The 25,752-nt window shown below is 34.9% G+C and overlaps 1 protein-coding gene across 5 annotated transcripts in view; it reads right to left on the bottom strand.

Annotated features, from left to right (window-relative positions):
• KLHL13 (kelch like family member 13) overlaps positions 1 to 25,752 on the bottom strand; it is a 111,586-nt gene that overhangs the window by 21,810 nt on the left and 64,024 nt on the right. For all 5 annotated transcript variants that reach the window (XM_021716546.1, XM_021716528.1, XM_021716536.1 and 2 more), the window contains 3 exons: positions 16,841 to 16,982; positions 8,047 to 8,179; positions 7,307 to 7,503 (listed from right to left, as the gene is read on the bottom strand). In XM_021716546.1, the coding sequence (XP_021572221.1) occupies positions 7,307 to 7,503; positions 8,047 to 8,179; positions 16,841 to 16,982 (472 nt within the window). The remainder of the gene's footprint in view (positions 1 to 7,306; positions 7,504 to 8,046; positions 8,180 to 16,840; positions 16,983 to 25,752) is intronic.

The following is a 25,752-nucleotide window of genomic DNA, read 5'->3' as shown; positions in this document are numbered from 1 at the left end:
ATGGAAGATTTCATCAGAACTCTAGGATTTTTTTTGTTAAACGTTGTTTTATACAAAGAAATTCCCATTTGGAAATTTTTTAAAAATCAAGTATCTGCTTTTGGATTCTCAAGTGTAAAAACTAAAAAATCTGGCAAAATTTGGGAAACTCTTCAGCCATTCGATGTATCCAATTCTCCTTGTTGCTATCTAGTTTATAAAAATGACAGCCTGCCATCTAGTACAACCAATGAAGAGAATGAAATCATGTCCACCGGAAAAATAACTGTGAAGAAATCAAACTAGCTACTTTGTAGGGGCCAGAGGATGTACAGGTACCTTCTCTCAAGCCTCATTCCACATATGAAAACATCAGAGGAAGCCAGGCACAGTGGCTCAAGCCTGTAATCCCAGCACTTTGGGAGGCCAAGGTGGGAGGATTGCTTTAGCCCACGGATTTGAGACCATCCTGGGCAACTTGGCGAGACCTCATCTCTACAATAAATCAAAAAATTTCTGTACAAAACCCGAAACCCACAGGACTTAAGAGAGAAGATAGACAAATGGGACCTTATTAAACTGACAAGCTTCTGCAAAGCCAAAGAAACCATCAAGAGAGCAGGGAGACAGCCCACAGACTGGGAAAAAGTATTTGCCAACTCTAGGTCTGACAAAGGCTTAACATCCTGTATCTACAAGGAACTGAAGCGTACTGAAAGAGAAACAAACAACCTCATTATAAATGGGCAAAGACATGACAGACACTTCACAACAGAAGACATTCGAGCAGCCAACAAACACATGAAGAAATGCTCAACCTCACTAATCATCAGGGAGATGCAAATCAAAACCACACTGAGATACCACCTAACTCCAGTCAGAATGGCAATTATCAACAACTCAAAAAATAACAGCTGCTGGAGAGGGTGTGGTGAAAAGGGAACACTTCTACACTGTTGGTGGGAGTGTAAACTAGTGCAACCTCTGTGGAAAGCAGTGTGGCGATTCCTAAAAGCTCTAAAAATTGACCTTCCATATGACCCTGCAATCCCCCTACTGGGAATATACCCTGAAGAACACAAATCACTCTATAAAAAAGATACCTGCACACGTATGTTTATCGCAGCATTGTTCACAATAGCAAGAACCTGGAAACAACCATGCTGCCCATCAAAAGAGGACTGGATTAAAAAAATGTGGTACATATACACGATGGAATACTACGCAGCCATAAAAAAGAACAAAATCATGAATTTCGCTGCAACCTGGATGGAACTAGAGTCTATAATACTGAGTGACCTCTCACAAAAACAAAAATCCGAATATCACATGTTCTCACTCATATAATGGACCTTGAACATCCAATGCAATACTATGAGAAAATGACGGATGGTACTGGGAAACTATGGGGGGGAGGGGGATGGGATTAACAGTAGCAAATATCTGTCGGGGGATGGGAAAACACTTCTTATCTACAGGGTGCCTGAATGAAACGTCATTGTACACCTACCCTTAACTGTACCCCACAAAACCATAATAAAAACTACTGATTAATGAAAAAAAAAAAAAAAAATTAGCCAGGTATGGTGGCACGTGCCTGTAGTTCCAGCTACTTGGAAGGCTAAGGCAGAAGGATCACCTGAGCCCAGCAGATGGAGGCTGCGATGGCCGTGAGCGTGCCACTGCACTGCAACCTGGGCGATGGAGTGAGACTCCAACTTGAAAAGAAAAGAAAAGAAAACATCAGAGGACACACAAAGGGGATATTTTGGTAAAAACAAAGGGATGGTTGGAAAACAAACACCTCTCTCTTTCAGTCTTTGTCTTCTCTGCAGCTTCTAAATGCCATTTAAGGAGAATGCAGAAGGTGGCTCCAGCTTGAAAAATCAAATTCTCTATTCTTTTTTTTTTTTTTTAAGATGCAAAGTCTCGCTCTGTCCAACTCAGGCAGGAGCTCAGTGGCCTGATCATAGCTCACTGCAACCTCGAGCTATGGGCCCAAGCCACTCTCTTGCCTCAGTTTCCGGAGTAGCTAGGATTATAGGTACATGTTGCCACACTCAGCTGATTTATATTTTGTAAAGACAGGGTCTCACTATTTTGCCCAGGCTGTTCTTAAACTTCTGGCCTCAAGCGATCCTCACACCTCAGCCTCCCAAGGTGATTATAGGTGTGAGCCACCACACCCAGCCCTCCTTTGCTCTTTGAATGCACTTCCTTTATTGGTTGCAATATCAGTTCTTACAAAGGTCTTTACGGGACTGAAGTGGTTTGAGCCTAAGCTCATACTCTTCTTCCCATAAAGAGTCCCAGATGGCAAGAATGGGTGGTCAAGGGTATAGGCAGGATGATATTTAGAATATTTAACAACCAGAACAGCATGGGTAACAAATAATCAGAACAGATGATCGACCATAAGCAACCGATGTGGCCATCTAGGTACAACTCACTCAATACCAACCCTGGCAATATGAAAGTCAAGACTGATTCTGTGGGGAAGGAAATAGTTTTGCTTCATCGTCAACTCTAATTATATATACAATTTTTTCTCTAACTTGCATTAAATATCCCCAAAGCTGGGAAAAAAATTCTTAAAGGACATCTGTTATTCCTTATGGATAAGTTCAATTTCGATTAAGTGAAGAATGTGAAATATATGTAACTATTCAGGAAATCCTCGCATCAAGAAGAATGTCCCCAAAGCAAAAGCCACATCTTTATAATTAAAAAAATAATTAAAGAAAAAGAAATTGTTTTTTCCAATGACTTCTGATTCTTTCTGTTTTTCTCTTGAGAGTCATATTTTTTCTTTTCCTCTGCCTATTGCCTCTCTCACACACATGAACCTCCTTTATTTTCTGTCTTCAACTCTTCATTACCTCCAGTCACCTCAATAAAATTTCTCTCCACTTCCCTGTGAACTCCCCACCCCATTACTGATAACAAATGTGCAAGTGAAACCAATAATAATACCTGCAGCAAGGAGGGAAAACAACTTTAAAACACTTATTTTAAAGAAAGAGTACTACCAAGTCTAAAGGCCATCTTCATTTTCTGATTTAAAATGGTTTTATATACAAATAAAATGTTTCTTTCTAACATTTATTTTGTTTATTCTATATATTTATTTAAATTGTGATATTTCCACTTCAATTACAAGTGCCCCATTTCAGCAGCCTAATGTTAAACTGAGTATGTTTTGTGGACTAGCCTTGTCATCCTCCATAACAAGAATTTTGTGGGGCAAATGCTACATGCTAAAAATTTCAAGCTGCAAATGAAATATAAACAAAAATTTAACTGCAATGTGATTGTGAACTACAGAATAGTTACACAGTATTTAACATGCCGTAGTTATGCAATGTCCTAAGGATAAGACCTAGCATAATTTTTATAGGTATGACTAAACAAAGACAATTTCCATTATTATCAATATAGTATATAAAAGTGTTTTTAGTTTTACAGAAATTTTTACCTACTGTGCTTTATCTCTATCCTTCACTGTCATCATTTTCGACTCATTTCATTGTCCTATTTTCCATAACTACCACAAAAATAAAACAGCAAGAACAAAAATGTCAAATCCCATAAACTATAATGCTAAATTATCACCCCAAGAGAAAAGCATTACTGCAAAGGATGGCAAAGTTAGGAGGGGGTGGTTCTTGTTCTATTAATACTGATACTCTGTTTTAGAAAGCTGGTGTCTATTCCACCAAAGGCAAGTGTGGCTTTACTATCATATTTTAAGTTATCATGAAAAAATAAAATATAAATGCTTGTTGGATTATTTACTGATTTGCATTTTAGGTACCACTTTTCTATATCACACAAATGATTAAGAATAGGACAGAATAGTATTAGAAGGGAATTTTTTCTTTCTAAAAGTTCAAACCCAAGCAGTGTTTTGGTTACATGAGCCATAATCTCACTAGCCTATTTCCTTTAAAACATTTAATTTCAGCACACAGTTCTTAAAACATAAAACATTACACTTAAAAATTATCTATAATAACTCAGCTTGTGGGAGAACTGAAAAAAACTCTCCTTTAAAAAATATTTACAGTATCTTGAAACTTGTCGTTCTTATAAGCAGAAAAGGCACCAGGGCTACTGTTTTTCTTGTTTCGCTTGATTACTGAGAAGGAAAGGGGAAACACATAAAGCAAGGTGGTACACAGGTTTAACTAAGAAACAGAATGCTTGAAAGGAGGATAAAGGAAAACTTAGATTCCATGTATTCCTCAAACTAATAATCTACCAAATGTTCCTAAAAATTACCATGGATTCTGAGTGGGAAGTTTTCCTCTGAAATATCACACAAATACATCCTCTGCAATAGAATGAAGAACAAGTAGAACGATGCTAAGAAAACAGGAGTTTCTTAAAAGTTCACAGGCAAGGAATTTCTAAAACTGGGCATTAGGAGTAAATAAGCTACACCACAAGTAAGCTTTTCTAGGGGTTATAGGGCATCTGCAGAGGACACAGGGAATGAAGAACACAATCTTCAAGATATTAAGTGTTTATAAAAATGAAGAAATTTTCGGTCAAGCGCAGTGGCTCAAGTCTATAATCCCAGCACTTTGGGAAGCCAAGGCGAGAAAATTGTCTGAGCTAAGGGGTTCGAGACCAGCCTGGGCAACTTGGCAAGACCTCGTCTCTACAATAAATTTTTTAAAAAATTAGCCAGGAATGGTAGCACATGCCTGTAGTTCCAGCCACTTGGAAGGCTGAGGCGGAAGGACTGCCTGAGCCCAGCAGGTCGAGGATGTGGTGGCCGTGAGTGTACCACTGCACTCCAGTCTGGGTGACAGAGTGAGACTCCAATTCAAATTGTGTTAAGTAGAGTTATCTAGAACAAAGTTGGTTTTCTATTATTTTTACAATAATGTGCTACTATAATTTTTTATATATTGTGCATTATCTAGCTCGGTTCTTTTTTTCAAGTCCAGGAACTGATCATATATCTCAAGTTATAAGTACTAAACTTCTGTATTAGAAAATATGTCAACAATGCCTTCTGCTAATGATTATTTCCAAATAAATCATGGCACTTTCCCTAGTTTGGCTCAGGATGACCATGTGTTGCTAAGATCAATGTAAAGCAATGTGAAGAGTCTATAAATGTGAGTTGTGCTATTACTAAATTAAATACTATACTTGAGACATTTTAAAAACTACATTCAAGTATCACATGTTCTCACTAATAAGCAGACCCTGAATAATTATCATAATACTACAAGAAAGGGATTGACAGTAGTGGGAAATTGCAGGGGTTGAGGGGCACACTTCATCAATAAGGGTACCTGATCTCAAACCAGGTGAAGTGGGGACAAATGTGAGGCCCAAACTTTACCTGTACAATGACCATTTGTATACCTAACACTGAATTGTACCCCACATTTTTTAAATGAAAATTTAAAAAATTACATTCAATACAATTCATTTTTCCTTGAAATGAAGTTGTTATATGATGTCAGTGACACAACTAAAGGAAAGATACTAACAGCTCCTGAGGGAATGGGCCTTGTATGATTAAATTAAAATAAAATCTAACACCCCAATTCAGTAATGGAGGCAAGCAGTAACATGAGAAATTAACAAATCACTTTAACTCCTTGTGCAATAAGGAAGACAATACAAATCAACAATATAATAACATGCTCCCATAAAACTTTAAAATTAGCAATTAGTTTTAAAATTTACAAATAATTGTGAGATAGTAGTCTGAGTACTCTAAAATGAAAAGAAACATACAAAAACATACTTTCAATAGTCTAGTTAAATCATGTACTGGCTGACTTTATAGATAAGAAATACCTTATTAATAAAATAATTAAGGGTCAGGCACAGTGGCTTATGCCTGTAATCCTAGCATCTTGCGAGGCCAAGGTAGAAGGATGACTTGAGTTCAGGAGTTTGAGACCAGCCTCGTCTCTAAAAAAAAAAAAAAAAAAAAAAATAGCTAGGCGTGGTGGCACACGCTTGTAGTCCCAGCTACTCGGGAGGCTGAGGTGGAAGGATTACCTGAACCTGGGAGGTCAGGGCTGCGGTGAGCTGCGATTGTGCTACTGCACTCCAGCCTGGGGGACAAAGCTAGACCCTGACTCAAAATAAAATAAATAATGATTAAAGACATGTTCTCTTGAAACAATGTTTTGAAAAGGGTTCCATGTTCAAAACACTTAAGTTTTTAGAGGCCTAAGAGCAATTATTTACCAATACTAAAATTGTTATGAGTTAAACCCAATTATAGAAAAATATTACATCCATCAATATAATAAGGTAGAAAATATACCAAAAATTACTGTTGCCAGAACTCTCTTTTTTTTTTTTTTTTTTTGAGTTGTAGTTTCACTCTGTTACTCAGACTGGAGTGCAGTGGACGCTCCCGGCCACTGCAGCCTCAACCTGCTGGGCTCCGGCGATCCTTCCACCTCAGCCTTCCAATAGCTGGAACTACAGGCGTGCGTTACCACACCCAGCTAATTTTTTGATTTATTGTAGAGATGAGGTCTCGCCAAGTTGCCCAGGCGGGTCTTGAACCCGTGGGCTCAAGCAATCCACTCACTTCAGTCTCCCAAAGCACAGGATTACAGGCTGAGCCACCGAGGCCGGCTGCCAGAATTCTTAATCAGAAAAGCAAGCTCTATGAGTTCTGGAAATCCTGGCAATATTTCTGTCCAACCTAGACATTTAGTTTCCCCAAAGTAAAACTTAAGGGTCTCAACTAAAATAAAACTCTGTCTTCAGGAACTGGGTGACTACTAAGTACCTCATTGATTGGTAGTTATTATCTGTCATCTCTTATCTGTTCAAAAAGGCTAAACAGCTTTCAGTGGGTGATATGTTTCTGTGGAATCAAAATATACCCTTACAGGTTTGCACAGAAGTGTCAGTTCTTCTTAAGATCTAGCTCTCATCTTAAAGGAAGAAAAAATACAAAACCTAGTTTAAAGACTTATAGAAGCTCAGATTACTTTTCCATTGAATTCCATTTAAAAAGCCTGCTTGTATAAAATCATTAAGGTGACTAAAGACAGATTATGGCATACAATATTATCAAATAGGTCAAGGTATATATCTTTATCAAACACTAGTAGTATCTGCTGTCATTTGATAATACAGAAGGCTTTTATTAAATGAGTCCATTTCGTTAAAGTGCACCTGTTTTAATCTCATCTTGCTTGTAAATCACATACTATAAGACACCTCTTTCTAATGGCAAGATTTTCACGTCTTCACAACAGATTTTATGAGTCCTACTCTAAATAGGCTACATCAGAGTATACCACAGGAAAAATCAGATTTGAAAATAACTTACCCCAGATATGAGAAACACTTTACAGAAGTCCAATACTGGAAGAATCTGTAGAAAGCTGGCAGCTTCCAGCGTGTCTTGAAGGTTGTCCATATTAAGAGAAAGCTTTGCAGTATAAATGAAATCAATAATTTTCCTTAGACCAACTTTGCTCACGCCATGAAGCTTAATGCACATTAAATCTTGTTCTTTCATTCCACCTTAAATAAAAAGACATTCAATTAAATGAAGGTGGATAATTAAGGTCAAATTCACTTCTGCTGCTAATTAGATATAATAAAATCAAGGCAGAGTCTTATTCTGTGTAAGCATTTATATCAGAGCCAGTCTGCTGCATATTTTACAGTTAAAAGAGAGTACTTAAAAAGGATTATCTCTATACTAATAGAGGTCATATATGATGCAATGCTTCCAAAATGTTCTCCTGTCACTTCCTATATTTTTGATGGATTAAAGATTGTATTAGCAAGACACTGAGTTTCTGATGGCCCATTCAGATATGAGTTTGAAAAAAGAAAAGCTATGACATAAAGATGGACAGTATGAAAAAAAGTGCATCAATTCCCCCATGTAAAAAACAGCATCCCCCACAACCATATGTACTATTGTATACCTATTTTGAAACTGTTTCCTCTTGTAAAGATACCGACCAGAAGAACTGAGTTTCATGTTAGAAATAAAGATTTAAACAAAAATTTGTCCTATTGCTTTAATGTGGTTGCAGAGTTAAAAAGGCAAACTACCTGTGAACATAGCCTTGAAGTAATCACTAGCAGATGCCATCATGACTCTATGCACAGGGAAGGCATCATCTGTGTCACCTGGCATCAGGGTTACATCACAAAGCAATCCTTCAAGTCGAAGCTGGTCAAAGCCCTACAATAAGAACATGAGTTGAGCCACTAATCAAAGTAAAGTGATATTACATATCTTTGTGCTAAAAATTTGTTTACATATTAATGCGGTGCAATGTATTTGGAATATAAAGGCAACAGAATAATTACTCAGGAGAAGAAAAAATAACTGAACAGCTTTCTTGATATGTGACTATGTATATTTCATTCCACTGTAGAAGCAAGAAAAATTAAGGCTAATTTAGATTAAGAAGAAGGAAGAAGTATATACTTTATTCACACAATCATCAGCTTTTACCTTATTTTGGGAAAAAAATTACCTTGCACACTTTTGTTTTCCCATCTGCAGAATGAAAGTAGTAGACTGTGCAATATTCCTTTCCATGAAAACAATTTAATAGTCCCTTGAAAGCGCTTTACTGAAACATCTTGTTTGGGTTTTTTGTGTGTGTGTGTGGTTTTTTGAGGAAAAAAAGGTAGAAAGCATCTGCATTAAGTACAAGATAGGAGTTCTTTCTACCAATTGGACTGTTTCAGCTCTTTGAGAATCAGGAATAGTATTTTCGATATTCCTACGTTAGTACACTGCTGTTGCTTGAACAATTGTCTTTCAAGTTTCAAGTCTGGGACTCAATTATCATTGGTAAAAGGAGTCCAGGGAGCCTCAACATGAAACATAATTGCCCCCAAATGTCTGAAGGTTTAGTGGAGAATTAACAGGCTAGCACCTACATTTCAGAGGAGGGACAGGGCTCTGGTGAGAATGCGTATTGATTAGTTCTTTCACTATATATTGACAGTTGTTCCTTTGGTCTACTCTCAGAATGAGAAATACTTTTAAGATTATAACAAGTTAAATCTATACTGTATACATATTTCATAACATCATATTTTACATGATAAATATATATAATGTCAACAAAATATACAGATCTGTCAACTAAAAATAATAATTAAAAAAAAAGATTGGCCAGCACAGTGGCTCACACCAGTAATCCTAGCATTTTGCGAGGCCAAGGTGGGAGGATCACATGAGTCCAGGAGTTCAAAACCAGCCTGGGCAACATAGTGAGAACTCATCTGTACAAAAAAAAAATTTAACTAGCTGGACATGGTGGTGCACGCCTGTAGTCCTAGCTACTCAAGAGGCTGAGATGGAAGGATCACTTGAGGCCAGGAGGTCAAGACTGTAGTGAGCTGGGATCACAGTACCGCATTCCAGCCCAGGTGACAGAGTGAGACACTATCTTAAAAATAATAATAGTAAAGATTATAACAGGCTGGTAAAATGCACCAAAACAGGGACAATATACAATTTAATAATGAGGCAAGAAAAATGAAGATATTGGCAAGATTGAGTCTGTAGTTTCAAAAACAGAAATATCTCACTATAAAAAATCAGGAAGATAGATATATTGTTTTCTAATAATATAATAATGTAATATAATATGAACCAATAGCATGGATTATTCTATTCCCTTTATCTTTTAATGACCTCAAATAAAACTTTAAAGTCATGTTTCACAGATTTAAGAAGCAAAAGGCAAATAATACTAAGAAATCAGTTTTTAAAATATTGATTTTACACATATGTATAAACCTCATTCTAAGCTCTCATCATAATTTTAAAATTTCTTTTTAAAGAAAATGCTTGAATTACAGAACTGGAACTTCAAAGAGATGATCTGATCAAGCCATTTTCTCTCTAAGGGGAGAGACGAATATTTTTATTCCAAAAATATTCATACATATACTATAGAACAAAATTATCTATCCTATTTTTATTTCTCCAGCGATGATTTACATATGTTTTTGTTCTCAAATTTCAAAAATGTCCCTTTTCTTTTGTAAACATGAGCATTATACACCTATTCCACTATTTTCATTTTCCATTGCTAATTCATCTGCTGTCAGAAAAAGAAGTAAAAGAATAATATAAATCTTATAAAAAGAGATGTCAATTTTAGGAGAATATTCTCATGCTGAAGGGAAGAAGTGGCTCTTTTCAAATTCACAGAGGAAGACACAGAGGTTAATTTGTGTAGGCTCTTAGAATTACCCATTTCTTTAATATGGTATTAGCTTTATCATAAATTAAAGCTATAAAATGATATCTTACATTAATTTTAGATCTAAAAATAAACTGAGAAAATAAATAGTTATAATGGAGGAAAACATAGGAAAAGCAGTCTTATAGGCACCAATCTTAAAATGAGAAAATGTCAATTAGGAGCCAACATAACCAGAGTAGGGAGGCATTCTCAATCTTTATGGGTTTGAGTAAATATAGCCAATGATCAGGAAATGATTTGTTTTTACCTACATAAGTATTCTACAATTAGTATACACAGCCACCAGCTGAAGCATGATACTCTAGTTATAGCTTCCTTGTCCTAACAGTGATGCTTCCAACCGGCAGTTAACATTTTTCTCCCTATTTTTGTTCTGCTTTTCTTTTCATCAGGGAAGGGGGGAAGGGCAGGCAGGCAAGAAGACATTCCACATAATTCTGCTATTTCTATCAAGAATAAAATTTGTACTTTATTGTTTATTCCAAATTATCTTTTAGCCTTTGCTACTCATACATATTTTTATATTTATAGCTAGTGGATACTTAATATTTATAGACATTATTTTTTAAAGGTAATACAGTTTAGAGAGAGATTAGAAGAAATACAAATACAAATTTAGGTTAAAAAATCTGGGTTCAAGTTTAAATATTTATCACTTACTGGCTATGTGAACTTGGGTAGGCCTCTTAACCTCCCTGAGCTTCAGTGTCCTTATCTATCTAATGGAGATAACAATTCTTGCCTTTTCTACCTAATAGCAGTTTTCCAAGTATCAATGAGGCAAACATATGATAGTGATTTATAAACTGCCATTCAAATTCATTTATTTCACAAACAATAAGAGTAGTAAAAGATACTGAGTGCTTTCTCTGTGCCAGGTACTGGACTAAGCTCTTTATATGTATTATCTCTTTTTCAATTTAATTTTTAAGTCATAATTGACACGTAGTAATTGTACATATTTATGGAATACTATGTGAAGTTTCAATGCATAGATACGTAGTATAATGATCCAAGTGGATTAACTGCCATGTCCATCAATTTAAACATTTATTATTTCTTTGTAATGACAACATTCAAAATCTTCTCTTCTAGCTTTCTTGAAATATACATTGTATTATTATTTACTATAGTCTCTCTACTATGTAATAGAACACCAAAGTTTATTCTTCCTGTCTAACTATAACTTTGTACTCATTGGCCAACCTTTCCTGGATATTATTTCCTTGTCAGATGCATAGTTTGCAAATATGTTCTCCCATTCTGTAGGTTGTCCCTTCACTTGGAAATGTAAAAGACTCTGAATAATCAAAGCAATCTTGAGTAAAAAGAACAATGCTGGAGGCATCATACAACTTGGCTTCAAATTATACTACAAAGCTACAGTACACAGAACTGTCTGGTACTAGCATAAATACAGACATATAGACCAATGGGACAGTATAGAGAATCCATAAAAAAAATCAACGTACTTATAGCCAACTGTTTTTTGATAAGGGTGCCAAGAAGACATGATACAGAATGGACAGTCTCTTCAACAAATAGTGCTGGAAAACTGAATATCAACATGAGGAAGAATGAAACTAGACCACTATTTTTCACCATCACAAAAATCAATACTAAATGGATTAAATCCTTAAAGTAAATCACAAAACTATTAGATGAAGACATAGGAGAACTGCTTCATGAAATTGGACTATGCAAGGATTTTTAAATAAGACCTCAAAGCACCGATAACAAAAGCAGTGTGAGTACATCAAACTAAAAAGTTTCTTTACAGTAAATGTATTATCTATTTTAATGATAATGGTGATGCTAATAATACAAAAAATGAACATTCATTAGGCATCACCATGTGTCCCAGAAAAATAAAGCACAAGCATACAAAAACTATAACCTAGATCCCAGATATTGATAGGTAATATTAATAAGTACTAAAATGTCCAACTAGAAGAAGCTACCAATTCTGTTTGAGTCAAGAAAGGTTTTACAGAAGAGCTACCATTAAGATAGTCTTTATAAATAAAGAGGGGTTTACCAGAAAGAAAAGTAAAGTAAGGGCATTCCAGAGAGAGGTGATGGGTAAAAAAACACTGACATTTGAATGAACAATATATGTTTAGGGAATAGTGAGAAATCTTCCAGGCATTTGCCTTGATCCTCTGTCCTATTAACTCTGCTAAGGTAATGCAGAAGCAAAGATTATATGGTTGAATGGATCAAAGGGTTGGAGACTGGCAGGGCAGTTATGGCAGACAATAGGGGACCAAAAACTGAAGATGCTCAGAGAAAATACTTGCATTTTCAGATCATGTATCAGATAAGGGATTTGCATCTAGAATATATAAGAACTCTTACTACTACTGAATGATAAAAAGATAAATAACCCAACTAAAAATGGGTAAAAGATTTGAATAAGACATTTCTTCAAAGATGCCACACAAATGGCCATAAGCACAAATGAAAAAATGTTCAACATTATTAGCAATCAAAGCAAATCAAAATCACAGGATACAGTTTCACACATACCAAGATGGTTATAATCAAACAGATAATAAGTGCTAGCAAGAATATGGAGAAATTAGAACTCTTATACACTGCCAGTGTAAATATAAAATGGTACAGCTACTTTGGAATACACTTTGGCAGTTCGTCAAAAGATTAAACATGGAATTACCATAGGACCTAGTAATTCCACTTTTAGGTATATACGAAAGCAAAATAAAAACATGTCCACGTAGACACTTATACATGAATATTCACAGTAGCATTATTCATAATAACCAAAATGTGGAAGAAACCCTGATTGAACAGATAAACAAAATATGGTTGAATACTATTTGGCCACAGAAAGGAAGGAAGCATATTGCATGTCGCAACATAGAGGAAACTTGAACACATTATGACAAGTAAATTTTTTAAAAAGAAAAAAACTAATCATAAAAGACCGCATATGTTATGATTCAACTTATTTGAAATGCTCAGAGTAGTTAGATCTATAGAGACAGAGAGTAGATAAATGAATGCCTAAAGGAAACAGCTGAGAGCAAATGGGGAGTGTCTGCTAACAGATAAGGACTTTTTTTGGATGTGATAATAATGTTCTACAATTGATTGTGGTTATAGTTGCACAACCTTGTCAATATACTAAAAACCATTGAGCTGTACACTTTAAGTGAGTGAATTATATGGTATGTGAGTTATATCTCAATGGAACTGCTATTTTTAAAACTGAAGGTACTAGGAAGGGCAGGAGTCAATGAATGACCATAGAACAGGCTAGTAAGAGAAAGATGCTAACAACCTGAAATGATAGGGAGAAGTCAAAGGATGGAAGGTTTCCATGAGAAATAACCACAGAAATAAGTAGTAGTAGTCAAGGAATGAGGGAAATAGAATAATCCTTGATTTTACCAATTACTTTAAGCTAACCCTGGTTAATCTTCCTTATTTGAGTAAAAGTAATTTGCACTGCTAACTTCATCATAGATTCTTCTGGAATTTGTTCAAGGTTCTAGGAATCCAAGCCTATTAGGTATCAAATGTCTTTCTAGGCACTTTCTTTGAAAGCATACTTTGCTGAAGCCTATTTAACAGAGATGACTAATCTGCTAGAGTTGTTCAAGCCAACCATATGGACATTTTATTTAATGTACCCGTCACTTCTAAGCAGCTCCATTTCCTCTCTGTTTAGCTCAAGTAGAAGGAAAATAAATGGATATTTTTAAATGCATCTTACTTTTTCATAAATTATGGCATTTAATCCTTACATCTCTTACCCAGATTACAAATAAGGAAGCTGGCCCAGAGAAGATAAGTGACTCTCCCAAAGTCACATAACTAGCTGGTAAGTGGCACAACTAGAATTCCAGGTTTGGCTGAAACCCATGTCCTTCTCACTATAGTCAGGCACTGGGTAATCCTGCAGCGTGAGACTTCTTACAACAGTTTCTACCTATGGAGCAGTTCCCTTGACAGCTACATGCAATACCTTTTGAAGCTACAGTTAGTGTTATTGCTAAATTTAAAACAATGATAACATTTATACATTAAACACTTCCCTAGCTTGTTCCCTTGACAACCACACACCTAAGATTAGATACAAAATGGTTCCCTGTTAGTGCTTGGCCTTAAAAAAATCTCAGTTTGGGAGAAAATAATTTTAATAGACTTTTAAACTTAGCATATAAGGTTTACAATAGCAATATAGAGTGATAGCTCTACGCCACCACAGAAAATTATATAATAACATTTAAAAAATCTGTCAAATAAAAATTATCTTCAAACAATACAAACTTTCAGGTTACTTTTACATTACTGTTTTTTACCACCAGCCTGGACCAATGAGCTAGGGTGTGACAGAGCTAAGGGTTCTAAGACTCACCTTACTTGTTTTGTCAACCATTATCTTTTTTAAATTGTATGGGTTATACAGAAAAATATTTTCATGGTAAATAAAAATTAAACACAGTATAGGATTACATAGACCAAAAGGGGACATCATTCACCAGCCCCCTTAATGTTTTCAGATCCTTTGCTATGCATTCACATTCATTGATTGTGGTGATAGTTCTACAACCCTGTGGATATACTAAAAAACATTGAATTGTACACTTTAAATGAGTGAATTATATGGTATGTGAATTATATCTCAATAAAACTGCTATTTTTAAAACTGAAGGTGCTAGGAAGGGTATGATTCAATGAATGACCATAGAACAGGGTAGTATGAGAAAGATGTTAACAACTTGAAAAGATAGGGAGAAGTCAAAGAATAGAAGGTTTTCATGAGAAATAACCATAGAAATAAGTAGTAGTAGTCAAGGAAAAAGGGAAATAGAATAATTCTTTATTTTACCAATTACTACTTAAGCTAGTCCTGGTTATTCTTAACCTATATCCTATATATACATAGGATATAATTTTTCTACAAATAGACAGAAGATATAATACATATTGCTCTGTTACATTTATTAAGATATAATTAGCATACCATTCAATTCACTCATTTGAAGTGTACAAATCACATGTTTTTAACATGTTCACAAATACATGCAGCTATTTTCACAGTCAACTTTAGAATATTCCTATCATTTCAAAAACAAACACTGCACCCTTTAGATATCACTCCCAATTTTCTCAACTGTATGCAACCACTAGTCTACTTTGTGTCTCTACAGATTTCTTTATGCTGCATATTTCATACAAATGCAACCATATAAATTATAAACTTTTGTCACTAGCCTCTTTCATTTGGCATAATGTTTTCAAGGTTCATCCATATGATAGCATGTATCAACACTTCATTTTTAAATATAGTTGAATTGCATTCCACTGTACAGACATACTAAATTTTAGCTTACTTTTTTTTCATTTAGTATCTTATATTATTTTCATTGAGTACATACAGATCTATCTGCACAGATAGACTGCATAGGTTTGATGCAACACAATTCACATGACCATTTACCTACTGCTAGATATTTAAGCCTTTTCCAATGTTTTCTCATTCTAACAATAATTTATAATCTACAGGAAATATATATGAAGAAAGGAAAAGGTCATATCTCTCGGTTGAAGAAGGTCCCTGCCTCTAGAACAGTGGGTCTAAAAGTATGTTCCCTGATCTGCAGCATCACCTGGGAACTTGTTAGAAATACAAATTCCTGGGCCCTACCTACAGAGTTTTTGATTCAGAAACTCTGGATTGGAACCTAGTGCTCAGTGTTTTAACAAGCCCTCTTTGTGATTCTAACGTAAACTAAAATTTGAGAACCACTGCTCTAAAACTCTTTCACAGTACTACATTGGCTATTATTATTTGATTTAAAGTACATTTTTAAAAGTAATAAGACCAAAATAATTGGGTTGAACACAAGAATAAGAGCATACATAGGACAGAAGCATAGTAGGTGTTTCTGTTTTGTTTGTTTTTTCCTATTGTTTTAGGTGTTTCTTTCTGGATATTTTTTCTTATTTTTTAAGTTTTTCTCTAGAGAGAGCAATTTAATAAATACTTCTTCCTTCTCATGTTTTTTTTTTGTCTGCCTGTCCCCTTATTCTCTCCTCCCATATCCTTGAAAAAACAACACATCCAGCGATCGTCACCTCAACTCCCCCATCTACTATTGCCAAGATGAATTGAGACACCAAATAAATGCTTTAGAACCATGACAGAAATGACAGGTTGTAAGTGAGGAACTAGAAAATTTAGTGTAGGGACCTTGTGATGTTTACTTTGATTGCTATGGAATGAAAAGTCAGTGTTGCTAGATATGGCATTATGAAAGACCCAGAAATGTATAAGACATCCTGCATACAAACCAAACCAAAAAATGAACTCTAAGAATTTACTTTACATCAGGAAGATATGCGTTCCTGCACCAATATTTATCTTCTGGTTAGTTTTTGTCTTATTTTTTAACTAATAAACTTTATTTTTTAAGAGCAGTTTTTAGGTTCACAGCAAAATTGAGCAAAAAATACAGAGTTCCCATATACCTCCTGTCCTTACATACCCACAACCTCCCCCACTATTGATATCTGCACCAAAACTCCATGGAGGATTTTATAAGCTATATAAATACTACCAAAGAGACAGCTTAAATTACCTGTAATACCACAGAACTGTGGGTATTGCTGGTAAAGATGCGTGTAGTTCCTGCCTTGGAAGACTGCAAATGGGATGAGAGGCCCATTTCGCTGCTTCCAAGGGATAATTTCATGTGTTGATCTTCCTCTTCCACGAGAGATCTGAAATTTTTTTTAATAAAAAAGAAAGACAAATTAAAACTTGTGTAATTCACAGTAATGAGATTATTTAGAAAAGATTTTTTTTTAAGTCAGTCACTATTGTCAATCATCTGACTATGGAAATGGTACATTTTAGGCTCATACCACTGCATTTTAGGCTCATACCACTGTCTATCATAGACGATTTATATATTTGTAAAGTGCTTTTTAAGGTCAGAAACTATAGACAGAAACTGAGATATCAACTTAAAAGGTGGCTCCAAACTATAGTCACAGGAACTTTAAAGGGCATAGTAATTGTTTGGGGTATTTTACTGTCTGGGTAGTAACGCCATCAAATTGTGTTATTCACAGTTAGAATTAATTTGGAACATCTCATTTTAGAAAGATTAAAAATAACAGCTAGTATTTATTGAATAGTCACTGTGTATCAGGTACTAGCCAAGAATTGTACACACATAAACTCATTTAGTCCTTAAAACAATCCAATGCAATAAGTACCATTATTATCTCCTTTTTATTAAGGGTAGGGCTAATGAGCCAAAGAAGGGTTAAAATTTACTTACCTATGGTCACAACTTTATTAAGTAGTTGGTCCAGGGCTGGAACCTAGGTTTAATGTGTTTCTGATCCAAAGCCCCCATTAATAAAAGTCAAAGATTAACTGTGATATATGAATACATTACTTCCTCTTCTGTTATTAGTACGAGTTCTAATCAACTCCAACTGAACAAAATTTTACGTGAAATAATTTCTTTTTCTAGCAGTATCTCTCACTTGTCAGTTTGGGTATTTTCATCTTTTCAAAGAAATGAATATTAAAGAAATAGATGCAAGCTATTCCCATATGTGTTGCAGCAAGAATTTTTTTCAGGAGCCATAAGATAACAATGAGGAGACTAGAGTTAGCAGATCACTTATCTGCAAAAAGAATACGACAATATATTTGACAGTTTGAAAACTTCAGGTTATACTAGAAATGGGCCATTATGAAACAACCTTTCACTATTCCTTAGAAGAGATCCTATGGTTCCCTGTAGGTATATACTTCTAAAACCATTTCTGGATCACCTGCCTAAGAGCAGGGCGTCATGGCTTTGAAGTGGTCCGTGTATTCATGATGTAGCTTGCTACAATGGACATTAGGAAGAGGGAATGATAATGGATTCTCAAGTGCCAGAATTCTTCATTTCTCCTATTTATCTCTAATTTCCTAAATTTTGAATTATTTGCTTTTCTAACTGAGCTATCTAATATCATAAAAACTTCACCTTTTTTTGCTGTCATACCTATAACCAAAGTTGATCAGTTTTAATAAGAGAAGGGCTATACCATACTTTTAATAAAGATTCTGCTTTTTATATTCTGACACCAACCAAATTATTTTAAATCCTGTAATAATTAGGAAAAATCTGGCCTTAAGGGTGACATCAATTCTTCTTAATGATATTAGAACCCATAGTATAACCAAAAATGAATTAATAATATATAATCATCTTTTATTCAACTCTCATGGATATTTAATAAAGAAAAGAATAATTTAAATAAGATTTTAACATGCATAAAAGAAAATGGATATAGGTTTCCACCCCAGTTTCAGAACTATCTTTAAAAAGAATTGTTACAAATATAATACATATAGCATGTACACACTTTTAAACAGCTTTTGTGGATAGACATTTAAAATTACAGAATCAATTTGGAAAGTCAGAAATAGATTGATGGTGATTGGTATCCCTAACCAGAAGATTTATATTCATCTAGAATTATATTAATAGGATATTCAAGCAGACTGTTTTATTAGTTTCTGTATCCCTGCACAGAGTCTGGCACGAGAGGCTTAATATATGTCCTCTGGGTGAATACAGAATCTCATTTCTGTGGATCATTCTAAAGACATTTCTTTATCACACAGTGCTTAAATGATCATCAATTATCATTTTTATAAAACTGCAGATGTAAAAGGAACAGGAGTAAAACTGAAACCACATTGCCACTATGACATATCTTGGAAATTGCATTCTTGAATAAACTACAGATAACAACTTGTTTACTTGTTATTTGTCTCCTTGATCTTAAAAATTGAAAAGCAGAATGTGAAAATGCAGCCCTTTCTTGGCACTATAATATGGTTGCCTTTCTAATTAATTACCTCAAAGCTGAAGAAGACTTCACTAAAGTCATCTTCTTCATGACTTTTTATCAGTATCTTTTGACTTTTTAACATTCAAAACACTCTCTACCATTTATGCACTGGTAACAGTACCTGCCATGTCAATCTTCTGAGCAGATTTAATATTCCTTTCTATCTTTTTTCATTAAACTTATCGATTAGGCATGAAGAGCATTGTTCTTCAACATTGCAAAGAGGTTTTTGCAAACCTCAGGCCACAATTATATCAAAGTATGCTTAAAGGAAAGATTGAGTAATTGCAAGATGAATTACTATGATGAAGTCATCTTAGCTAAATGGCTGAGAAGTGATTTTGGGAGGGTGTTGTTGTTGTTGTTGCTGCTGTGGTTGTTGTTTTGAGTTGGGAACTCACTCAGTTGCCCAGACTAGAGTACTGTGGCACGATCATGGCTCATTGCAGCCTCGGCCTCCTGGGCTCAGGTGATCCTTCCACCTCAGCCTCCCAGATCTATAGGCATGCACCACAATGCCCGGCCTACTGTTTTGATCTTTTGTAGAGACGAAGTTTCGCTGTGTCTGGAACTCCTGGGCTCAAGCAATCCTCCTGCCTTAGTCTCCCAAAGTGCTGGAATTACAGGCATGAGCTACCATGCCCAGTAATTCTAAGAACAAATAGCAGGTTTTCAAAAATCTAACTTTTCTCAAGTGATACGGTTAAAAACAATATACATACCAGTTGTTCTCAATGAGGAAAGGGGAAGAGAGAGATGTCTTGACACTCCCCCAGGTTGAGAAACCCTGACATAGAGGAATTGATTTTCTCATGAAAATTTTTCTCAAGTAATTTCATGTTTTAAATGATTTCTCAGTCCTAGGGTTGACTTCATGAAGCAATGCTAGCAGTATGAAGCACAGTAGGATTATTAATTACCACTAACCATTCCAAGGCTACCTAACAGAATACCTCTTCTCTCCTCAGGCCCATCAACTGGAAAAATCAAGTGTCTAACAGTAGATAAGTAGATAATCGCTTTGAAGTGTATAAGACAATTAGGCAGCAAAGTGTTTGTTTTATATACACTCATAGAAGAATAATTTCTTAATTCTGCTTAAAGCAGCTGTTATTTGGATTCACTTTTACATGCTAAGTTAGAATCCGGCAAATTCTGTCTAAATAGTTCCATTTCATCAGCACTATAACATCATTCATGGGAAAGACTATATTCATCAATCTTCTTTCTAAAACTTAAATCTCTCTTTTCTCCTACAACATTATATTCTGCATCTTGCTGCCACACCACCCCCGCCTACCCCGTCACCACTGGACACATCTTATTTTTGAAACAATGACCAACCATGGAACACAAAAGCAATCTTTCACAAAATGTGCATGAATCAGTTAACTGTGCCTGCTCAAAGAAAACAATTACTTTTTTGATGAGCATTAGGTTAGAGATAGAGGCATTGTCTAATCATTTTACTGAAAGCATTGCAAACATGGTCAAACTGAACACATACAGACTGTGGCATTTCTTTGCAATGCTGTTTAACGACAAAGAGGAAAAATAGTATAAGCCATTGTCATATGTTAACAAAGTGCTGCCAACATTGTAATCGTGTCTCAAAACTTTCACATTTTAAAAATTATCTCTAAGGGAAACATGTAAATAATATGAGCTCATAATTCACAAAGCTTGAAGTACAAATGGTTAACACATAAACAAATGTTCAACCTCATCAGTATTTCGGAATATGCAAATTAAAACAAAGACTCTATATTTAAAACTAGAATATTATCAAAGTGTAGAGTAGAAGAGACACTCTCAAAATTGCTAATGCAAACATGCATTAAACCCCTAGTGTCTGCATAGTACTGTATATCCAAATGGATTACTTAAAGGAAAATTTAAAACTCACTAAATGGACAAATCTTATATATATATATATATATATATATAATATATATATATATAAGAGAGACAAATCTTATATATATATATATATAGAGAGAGAGAGAGAGAGAGAGAGAGTAAACATCATGACAATGAAGAATTGTGTACTATGCCTATGTCCTGGAAATTGAAATAAGCATTTTATATTTTAACAACACAATAGCTCAGTTTTTGAAACACAAAAGTACTGGTTTCAGGGGGATTAGGTATGGAGATTGTGGAGTGCTGGAAGGTTATTTGTGGTTTCTGAGCCAAATGATACAATTAAGAAATGTTCCTTCCTTCCCCATATGGCATACCAACAAACACATTTGCTACAGTATATTCTAAGAATACATGGGTCTCTATAGAACTTCTACCAAATTAAACCTCTACAGAACTATTCATAAAAGAAAACATATCTGAACCAGACAGGCAGAGCACTCTTGCCTTCATATCTCAATTTCTTAATTTCTATCATTCCAAATACCAGTTCATGTTATACAGAAAGCCAGGTGAGGTCAGATTTCATTGTCAAGGAAAACAGAAGATTTTAGTGCTTATTGGAATTATTAGCATGAAAACACAATGAAACGCTTGACTTTTTCTTGGTAGAGAAGTTATGTGTGCCAACTCATGCACTGGCACATTAACATCTAACTCACACCAAATTAAAAGCAGCACAATGATACTGCTATGAATAAAAGATTGTTCTCTATACTTTCCTGTATTTTTTGTAATTTCTGAGAGGAAAAAAGAAGAAATGAATTAGAAAAAAATCTAGAAATATAAATGTATATGGACAACACCTTTATCTTTTCTCTATTTAGTTCCTGATTCATTTCATAGCACTCTCTTTTGCTTGTCACCATTTCAAAACAAAAAGGATAAATCCAATAATATATACTGTAACCAAATTTCACTGCAACAAAGGTGTCAAGTTAGTTATCAAAGGTATAATACAAATATTTCAAGTTCCCACATTAATAATATTACCTTAACTAAAGTTGGTGCCAGTGGGATGGTATATAACAAAACCATAACAGCACCAATAACAAAACAAAGTAAAAACAAGAAAGCCATGAATGGTTTAACAATACAACAAAACAGGTTGGTTAATCAAGGCACTAACTCATGTTTTACACCACCCATCCCCCAGGAAAATAAAATACATATTTCTCACACTCACAATTTAAAAAGAAAGTCAAGAAAAAGGTTTTCTTCAAAGAAGTACTCCCCCTCCATTTGTTTTTCTGCCCTGAAACAGAGAAGTGTCTGCTAGCAGCAGCATTTGCTAAATGAAACATTTCTTGTGATAAAGTTGCATGGCAGGTGGAGGAGAAATTTCACCACCTGTTCTCATACTCATTTGAATTTGAGTGCTAAATCTGTCAAGGTATTTCCTTCCACCCTTGATAAATACATTAAAAACGTAAGATAGCAGAAGTCATTTCCCTTTGGTTTTCAGATAGATTCAAAGTATGCATACTGCATGGAATTCTAAAGATATTAATAGATTTTCTATTTTTCTCTTTCTCCATACCTCCCACACAAAAACTGAATGATATCATATATGTTTGAGTGTACAGACATGCATGCACGTGTGCAACTCAGCTTCCATTATGAAAAATGAGGAAAAATGTTTTGAAAACATCAGAAACAAAATTTCCAACTCATGAAGTAAATTAATGCATGTAAAATAAGCCTGGCATTTTTATCGAAAGAATGGGGAAAAACTTAAAATTTCCAAAGTTTAAAGATCTGCCCCCCAGCTAAAATGTAATTTACAGCATTATTACCCAAATACACTATAATTATCATAGAAACTTCTCTTAATAGGGCATAAATAAATTGTTGTTTAAGAAATTGTGGAGAATCTCCTTAATGAGGTGTTTGCCTGAAAGGAATTAAGAAAGATAAACCTTGGTTAGTTATTTGCAGCTTCTTTAATGACATAAATGTAAGTACATTATTGTCTACTTGAAATCATTTCACTAATGGAAATCTTTAGTTACAGATGATAGTTATAAAATAGCTGCTATCTGTCCAAGTCTTTCTTTTCTGCTGCAGCAATACCAGAGTTCACAAAAGAAAAAAAATCAAAGCGGCAGAGTTATACTGTAAAATTATTTTCCAAAGTAAAGAAGTTATTACACAAGCTTCTTATATGCATATGTCTGTCACATTTTAAATAGAATCATATTAATAAATAGCTGATGTCTGTTTTAACATAGGAATAAGATCATTTACCCAGCACCTGCTGTGTACTAGGCATTGTGCCAAGCACATTCTAGTATCCTACTTAATCCTCGTAAGGATCCCATTTTAAAGACAGGGAACTGAAGCTCCAAGAGTTTAAGACCTCACCAGGAGTCTGGTAACTATGATTTGAACTCATGTCTGAATTCAGAGCCCACATTGTTCACATTTATATCAAGCCTAAAAAATTAAAAATTACACAGAGTAGAAGCTATAAAGCAACTCACATTTCAGTGCTTAATTTATAAACACAAAGAGGATATCAGAAAGATACATTCTGTTATAGACAAGTAATTCTCTGGTTTGATTAACTCAACCTAAAAATGTCCTGCTTTTACCACTCTATTTGCATAAAAACAATACTAGTGCTAAAAATCTTTCATGGCATTCTCCCAACACACACAGGGTAGGGAGGTAGAAACTCCCAGAGTATAACTCATATCAAATGTAGAGAGAATTTTACATTACCGATATTAACATTTAAAAGATCAGATTCTGAACTCGAATGCCAACCATCACAATCACAGATATAGCACTATGACACAGATGAAGGAACTGGGCTAGACAAATGGAATGACAAATGATACTCCATTAGATAACTATAACAGGATGAAAGTTAATTATCCAAATCAAAAAGTATTTGCACTGAATATCTCAATCCTGTCCTTGAAAAACTTTAAAATTAATGTCTGCTCCTTCTACCTACCATATTTTAAGACTTTATTCTTCCTTTATCTGTTAAAATCCATATACCAGTTAAACTGTACCATGTCTCGTATATCTTGACCAATTTATTTAATCTAGGAAGCTTGGTTTATATAGTATTTCTCATTCTTTACATTTCTTATAATATTTGGTGAGAACAAGATAAGTAGATTGATGGATGAGTAGATAGGTAGGTAGGTAGGTAGATGGATGGATGGATGGATGGGTGGGTGGATGGTAGATAGGGTATGTAATAATCCATTTTATTTCCTGAAGTAGAAATCAAAGAAATGCTTTTGTGTTTCTAACAAAATAAATTTTAAAACATTTAGAAAATGAATGAATTTCTAAATGTTGACTCCATAGCTACTATACAAAAAGTGAATTCAAAACTCCCTTTCTCTTAAGAAGCCACATAAGGTAAGAGAGTGCACATGTGGGAATGACAGTAGGGAGGTGGCAATGCATATAAGTGGGGGGGGGGGGAACCACATGTGCTCCCATCAATGTCAATAGTCCCCTTCTCAGCACACAGGGAATAGTTACGATCCTCCAGCCAAGTATAAGCCCTCTGGAAGGGTGCTTCACCCTACAGCTAGCACCAGGCCTGTCCATTGAGAAGTCTCTATACCTGCAGCAATAAGTTTGCCTTCTCCTTCTTCAATCCTAAAATAAACAAACTGAAACAGGCACTCCAACCCTGTCCATGCCCAGACCAACTTTCTCTGAGGGAGCTTTGCTTTCAGAGGATTTGTTAACTGAGGTGTCATTTTACTCCCATTATCTGTAGCTTACCAACTTTGAAATGTGACTATTGTGCTATTGTACATTTAAATCAAAAAACAATGATGAAAGAATTGAGTTTCGCCTGCCTAAAAAATTCAGTTTATTAAATACTTAAATATCCAAGTTACCCAATTTTAGAGTTTATGGTAAAAACAGATTTCACAAACTCAAAACCTATTAGGAATCATTGAGACAAACCCTATTTGGGAACAGAAGAATCATTAATAAGGGTGGTAAAAATACTATCCTTTTCTGAATTTCCCAATTATAATCAACTTCACAAAGTCAATAATTTGAAACCAGGTCTTAAGGAAATGTTTCTTTTGAAAGGAAACATGAAAAAAACAAAGAGTGAAACCCACAATGCAGTATTTTTCCCCCTCAAATAATATTTTATTCAATGTCATTTCATTATAATTTTTAAAAATTTTTTTAGAGTTGTGGGATACAAGTGAGGATATGCTGCATAAGTAGGCTGCATGCAGGTGAAGTTTGGGCTTATGGCAGGCCCTCACTCCTTCTGATAGTAGACCAGGTACCCATTGTATTGTCCCGTGCCCTCCTCCCTTCTCCCTCCTTCCCTCCCCTAGCAGTTCCCAGCGACTGCCAATCCCTCCCTTGTGCTAATGTGACTAGCGTTCATGGTTTTAAAAAATAATTGGCAACCCTAAGAGTCCCACTAACTATGCATTCAAGGCCTGTAAGAAATACAGTCAATCTCACACTTGATCTTGCAATGAACTAGAGGAATCTCTAATTATTTCAATGAATATAGAAAAACTTTCAGTTATCAAATCAATCATAGGTTTTTAATATGGTAGCCAGAATTTTTAAGACAGGGAAGGATAATAAAAAATAAAAGCAGAAGACAGGCTTTCAAGTTAACAGGTCTGAGACTCATTCTTCGGACAGTTCTCTCAAGCTCGTCTCAGATATGCAGTTCACTGAAAGCAAA

This window comes from Carlito syrichta, unplaced genomic scaffold (assembly GCF_000164805.1).
Source record: "Carlito syrichta isolate Samal-C Ts95f unplaced genomic scaffold, Tarsius_syrichta-2.0.1 Scaffold106073, whole genome shotgun sequence".
Lineage (NCBI taxonomy): Eukaryota > Metazoa > Chordata > Mammalia > Primates > Tarsiidae > Carlito > Carlito syrichta.
This window is presented reverse-complemented; position numbering and strand designations above follow the sequence as displayed.